The 5,650-nt window shown below is 43.9% G+C and overlaps 1 protein-coding gene across 1 annotated transcript in view; it reads left to right on the top strand.

Moving 5' to 3' along the window:
* Positions 1-5,650, top strand: part of FAM175B (family with sequence similarity 175, member B) — an 11,882-nt gene that overhangs the window by 4,174 nt on the left and 2,058 nt on the right. Inside the window, exons 5-7 of the mRNA XM_010140551.1 lie at positions 1-70; positions 719-803; positions 2,643-2,753. Of these exons, the coding sequence (XP_010138853.1) occupies positions 1-70; positions 719-803; positions 2,643-2,753 (266 nt within the window). The remainder of the gene's footprint in view (positions 71-718; positions 804-2,642; positions 2,754-5,650) is intronic.

The raw sequence follows: 5,650 nt of genomic DNA, 5'->3' as shown, positions 1-5,650 counted from the left end.
AGCAGGAATACAAAGTTTCTTCGGTGCCAAATACTTCTCAGAATTATGCCAAAGTTATTAAGGAACACGGGTAAGGATTTTTCCTTTGCAAATGAAGTACCATCATCGAGCTCTATGCTCTGCACCTTCCAAAGAATACTGCCCGTACACATGTCAAGCAGGAAGACAGCTGGTCCTGGGGGAGAATGGCCAGGTCCTAGCACGCTTTTTTTCCTGCTTAAAATTGAATCTTTCAGAAGAACAGTGGGGACTTGGTACACTGGTCAGAAAAGCAGAGCTGGTGTGGCCACTGTGAGCTGGGGGCCTTCTGGCTGGAAGTTCCTGACTTGATTTCCACCCTCCCACCTCCCCCAAGGAATCCTCTGTCCAGGCTCGGTGTAAAACTTGAACTCTGACTTGGAAGTGTTGAAGTCTTCTTGTTTTTCTTAAGTAATTTTAATGAAATGCAAAGTAGCTCTTCTGACTGTTAACAATGAAATTGTACCTTAAAGGTTCCTGCACAAGTTTAATCTCATTCAAATGGGACTTTATCATTCCAGAAGGAATTTTGGTAGTGGATATGCTGCTGTCCAAATTTTGGTTCTTGGGAGTGTGGTACATTTTTAGCAATATAAAAGAAATTCTAGAAATATGGTGATAGATAGTTGCTTGACATCATGAGCTAGAAACCTGTGTTATCTTTTCTAACTCATGATTGCTGCTTTTCTTTCTTTTTTAGTACTGATTTTTTTGACAAAGATGGAGTGATGAAGGACATCAGGGCTATATATCAGGTTTATAACGCACTTCAGGAAAAAGTACAGGTAACTTCCTTTACTTAAAATTGCTCAGTTTGTATGTGGCATCTTTTCTTTGGTTAAACCGGGAGTGGAGGAGGTGGAGATTTTTCAGGCTTATAAATGATTTATCATGAACCGTAGGAGCATAAGTCTGGCTTTAATAATTTGGCAGTTTCTATTTAATATGCATGTTTGCAGTGGCAGCTGTAAAAACTATTGATAAGAATATCATCAATTCTTTCTCTTGCGAGAAAGAAGGAGTTAATGCTCAGGGGTTTCTGGGAGATGGTAGTTATTCTGAAGCAGAGGGGCCTTGCTGAAGGCTGCGGGGATTTGCTAGAGTTTAAAGAGTGCCTCTGTGAGTTTAAAGAATGACTCCTGGCTCTTGGCACGTAGCACGCAGCAAAGAGCTCCATCTGTTAGCTAAAACTTGTGAATGTTTTGTGTGGAGCATGAGTGAATCCTGCTCCAAACGTGGCAAAGCATCCAAAAGTGCCCTGAGTGTCAGATCTATTAAATGTAAGCTTGTCAATTCAGGGCTCGTCCTGTGTGAAGAGCAGCGTGGCTGGGCTGCCTCAGGAGCCCTCGCATCTGCTAACTGTGCTGCAGTCACGGCTTTCCCCTTGTGTCTGCCCTGGAGGGTTTGTGTCTCTGCTCCAGCTTAGATTTGCTGCTTGGCACGTAGAGCAGAGGACAAGGTGGTGACTGCTCCAACCACCCCTGACCCTGCTCGCACACCACTGCTGTTTCTCAGTGGAAGCTGCTGCTTTCTAACCTGCCCCGTGAGGTGGGTAACTCACAGTGAGAAGGCAGACAGCTTTCCTGCTGTCCCAGAGATGGGAGAATTTATTTTCAGAGCTCCATCCCATTAGCTAATGGTATTACTCTGTAACGCTGGTGTGGCCGAGAGCGCGTTACATCCTTCCGTGCTCTCGCTGTTTGGATTGGCGCCTGGCAAAATGGAAAACGTAACCTCATCAGGGAGTTGTCTTCCTACCTGTTAGAACTATGCCTTTGTTGTCTTTCACTGTGTAAATCACGCTGCTGCACATTGTTCAGAGCTTAAAAGTAGCTGCGGTGTTAGCTAACTGGAGGAGCTTTGGTCTGGAGGGCGGCTGTTTCACAGAGTGCTACAGGAGCGCAGAGGAGTTTTCTGGTAAAGCAGCTGAGACACGTGTATTCGCAGTATTCACCGATTAGTTGGTGAATTCACCAATTTATAAACTTCTAAAAATTCGATGGTCGAGCTGAAAGCACCTCTCAAGCTGTGTGGGTAAGATCACCAATAGAAACCTTTTGGAGAAGAAACAGTAAACGGCTGGTGACTGTTGAAGACTCGTCAGCGCTTTTGGAGTTGTACGCTTTTCAAAACTGATCGTGTTTACCTGATAATGACCAACACTTAACTTCTGGAGAAGTAAACAATATCCAGTATAACAGATGTTTAGATTGAAAAATAAATCGATGTTACCCAGAACTGGATTTAAACATAGATCCCTCTATGAAAATTCCACGTTCAATGGTGCGTTTTAAAACCAGGCTACTATCGTGTCGTCATTGTGCTACCAACAGTGTTACTCAAAAGTAAAGAAAAAGGTCAAGCCTCTTCCACCAAGCAGAAGATCTAACTTTGGATCTTGTCGTTCCTGTAATGATTAATGATTTGGAAATGCTTTTGTTATCATGCCGCAGTTGGGAATTGGCAACAGCCAGTAAAGGAATCGATCTTCAGGTTGAATATTATGCTCTGACGGAGTTAATTAGTTTTGTGCTTTTAATGGCTTCTTGTCTGGAAGCACCTGTTTAAATGTTGTCATGAAAGTCTTTCACATGTTTTCGCAAAATCTTCTCTTTTTCTCCTAGGCAGTATGTATAGATGTAGAGAAAAGTGAACGTGTGGTTGAGTCTTTTCAAGCTGATGTAAACAAGTTAAAAAAGCAAATCGCCCAAAAGAAAAATGAAAAAGAACAAGAAATAAGTAAGTTTCCTTTTTTTTTTTCTTTCAGAAGCAGATGCTGTAAAGACAGAATCTTTTTTTGGAATTATTTTGAGTTGTATTTCTGAGAGCTCATAGCAAAAGAGGAAAGAAATGGCATTGGGAAGCACATGTGATGGATTTACATAGAATGATACCTGAGCTGTGAAAGTGTGTGTGTGCCGCAGATATTTCCGTAGGAGTCATCCGGTGTCAGCAAACTTAGAACACAGGAGAGAGCCAAAGCTGTAGAGAAGGAACGAGACAGTCAGTTCTGGAAATAACACCGGAAAAGACTGGTTGTAGGAAAGGAAAAGTGGAGCAAAGCCAGGAATGGGAAAAACAAATCTGAACGCTGGAGAGGTTCCTCCTGAAGTATCACACAGAAACAGAGTACTGCGCTCACGGGCCAGCAGCTATCGATGGCGTTTGTTTTTTTTCTTTTTTTTTTTTTTTAAATCTTTATTCCCTTCCCCACTGCCCAGCCCTATCCCCAGTGCAGGCCAGCACCAGTGAAGTTCGAGTTCAGTGGTGGTACTGGGCGCCAGACAAACTGGGCGAAGGAAAACGAGTGCTTAAGTGGCACGTTGATGTAGATCAGCTGGAGCGGTGTCAGGGTGATTTTTACCTTGTAGCTTTTGGTGGATGTACCAAGTTTTTCACGGCTGATTTAGAGAAGGCCATCTATGGTTTTATCCTCCTCTCCCGCTTCGTTGTTACTGAGTCCTACTTCAGTCAGCATTTCTCACGTTATTTGCTGACTTAGTGGTGAACATGATTAGCACTGAAATACCATTTTCCTGTGTAGAACGGAATCTTCCCAAAAGTCTGTCGTGAAGTTGTTTCTATCCTCAGGAGTGGAAAAAATCTATTTAAATGCAGGATATTGATGGAATTTGCTTACCTATTTCAAGTAGCACATTATCACTGATAGAAATATTAATCTGTATTAGTTTGAATTCCACGAAGCTACTGAAGTAACGTCCTTGCAGTGTGTTGGGGAGATTCATTTTGGGAGAAGCTGAATCAGGTAGTTCCTTGATTTATTTTAGGCAATAGAAGCTTGACAGCCCTCTCTCTAGTGATGCTCTGAATGCAGGAATGATACTTCTGCTGTGTTATTAGTGTCGTGTTGATCAGGTTTAAGTTTCCACGGTTGAGGTTTTCTGAACCTCCAAGATAAGGTGAAGAGCCAGCCTCAGCTTCAGCCCCAGACCATCTGAAAGATGCAAGTGGCGTGAGTCACTGCTGCTTCCTGCTTGGCTGCAGATGAAACAGCCAGGAACTGCTACTACGCAAGAGGTAGAGATGGGTATTTAGTGTGACTGGAGCTGATCCCAGCCCATATGGCAAAGGATGGGTGGGGGAGGAGGAGGAGGAAGAGCAGTCGGTGCTAGCCTCAAGATTCTACCCAGTGAGATGCAAATGCTGGACTGAAAATTTATGCCAGAGCAGATAATCATGTGAGGGGGCTGAAACAAGAAAACATGCAGCTTGTATCTCGGCAATATTTTTAGACGTGAGTAGTTAAATACTGAGGCTGCCCTTCTGTTCTCTCGCTTTCTCAGTGTCGGGAGAATTGCCTTGGTTTGAGTGAGTTAAGTGTTCTAGTTAATCATTCTCTGAGCTGGAGGAAGAGGGAGCATTTGACTCAAATTCCTGCAGTAGCATTGTGAGAAAGCTTGTTATTACCAGGTTTTGGTTAACGGGTTACGGCTTCAACACTCAAGCGTACAGTCAGGTGAGACTTCACTCGCCAGGTCGCTGAATTAGTTTGGTACATTGTTCTAGAGTACAGCACTTCCCAGATGCCGGGAAATCTCCCACCGCAGTTCTCGTGGCTGTTGCGTAGCCACTCGAGGGAAAATGCTCCTGTTATTACTGCAGTCGGTGAAGGAGCTCTTTGGGCTGGATTTTCTGCCTTTTCCAGAAGTATGGTGTTGCAGCAGCAGAGCTGATACCGTTTTGCCTGTCACCTAGCCGCAGGGCAGCTCTGCGTATACCCAAGTCAAGTCTGACAGATGCTTGGAGGTTAATAACCAGTCAAAACCCAAAGTCTCTCCCAGCGCTTACAAACCTCCCTGCAGCGAAGGTTTTCCTCAAGTCTGGTGTGTGCTGCTCTAATTTAAGCTGCCTTCTGCTTCCCCTTCCACAGCAGCCTCTTACGTACCTTCGAAGACTGAAACAGTTTCAGTCTCAGGCTTCTCTAATTTATCCCAGTTACTGCAGTCTTCCCTCTTAGGCCGTTATATGGAGACCTCTAACGAGTCCTTTTCTTTCGTAAGGTTTTTCCAGTTGTTTCCCTGTCTCTCAAACTGCTGTGTTCAAAACTAGGTAGAGTATCTTGGATGTAGTCTTAACCACTGCAGGCCACGCTGCAGTAATACTCGCCTGTTTCTCAACAGCTGAGCACCCTTATTCCATGCTGATGTTTGAGGTTCGTGTAAACCCACAATAAACACGTGCTTCTCTTCTGCAGAGGGATGCAACTGTTCCGCTTTGTGCAGTTCGTTATTCACGTCTTCCTTAGATCTTTTCCCAAATCATCTCATTTCAGATCAGACTCAAACTCCCGTTCCCATCCTCTTGCACTCTAGTGCCATCTGTAATTTTAGTAAGCATGTGCTGACTAAATTCCATCGTTGCGGTTGTTCATGCATCAAGTACAGTTCTGGTGCAGTGCGGGAGCTTCATCTTGACGTGTCCTTCCAGTGTGGCTCTTAACCATTGTAATTGGTCTTTAACCAGTTCTAAAGCTGGTTTTTTGGTTTTTTTTTTTTTTTCCCTCTTGCCCTTGGGGTGAAGATAAAATGCAAGAACTCTTTGGTCCAGCTCAGCATGTACCTTTGAATAGTTCATTCATGGGCAGCCATTTGTACTAGAAGCCTTTCTATCT

The sequence above is a fragment of the Buceros rhinoceros genome, unplaced genomic scaffold (assembly GCF_000710305.1).
Source record: "Buceros rhinoceros silvestris isolate BGI_N320 unplaced genomic scaffold, ASM71030v1 scaffold6267, whole genome shotgun sequence".
NCBI classification, from domain to species: Eukaryota; Metazoa; Chordata; class Aves; order Bucerotiformes; family Bucerotidae; genus Buceros; species Buceros rhinoceros.
Note: the sequence above shows the minus strand (reverse complement) of the source record. Positions and strands in the feature narration are given on the sequence as shown.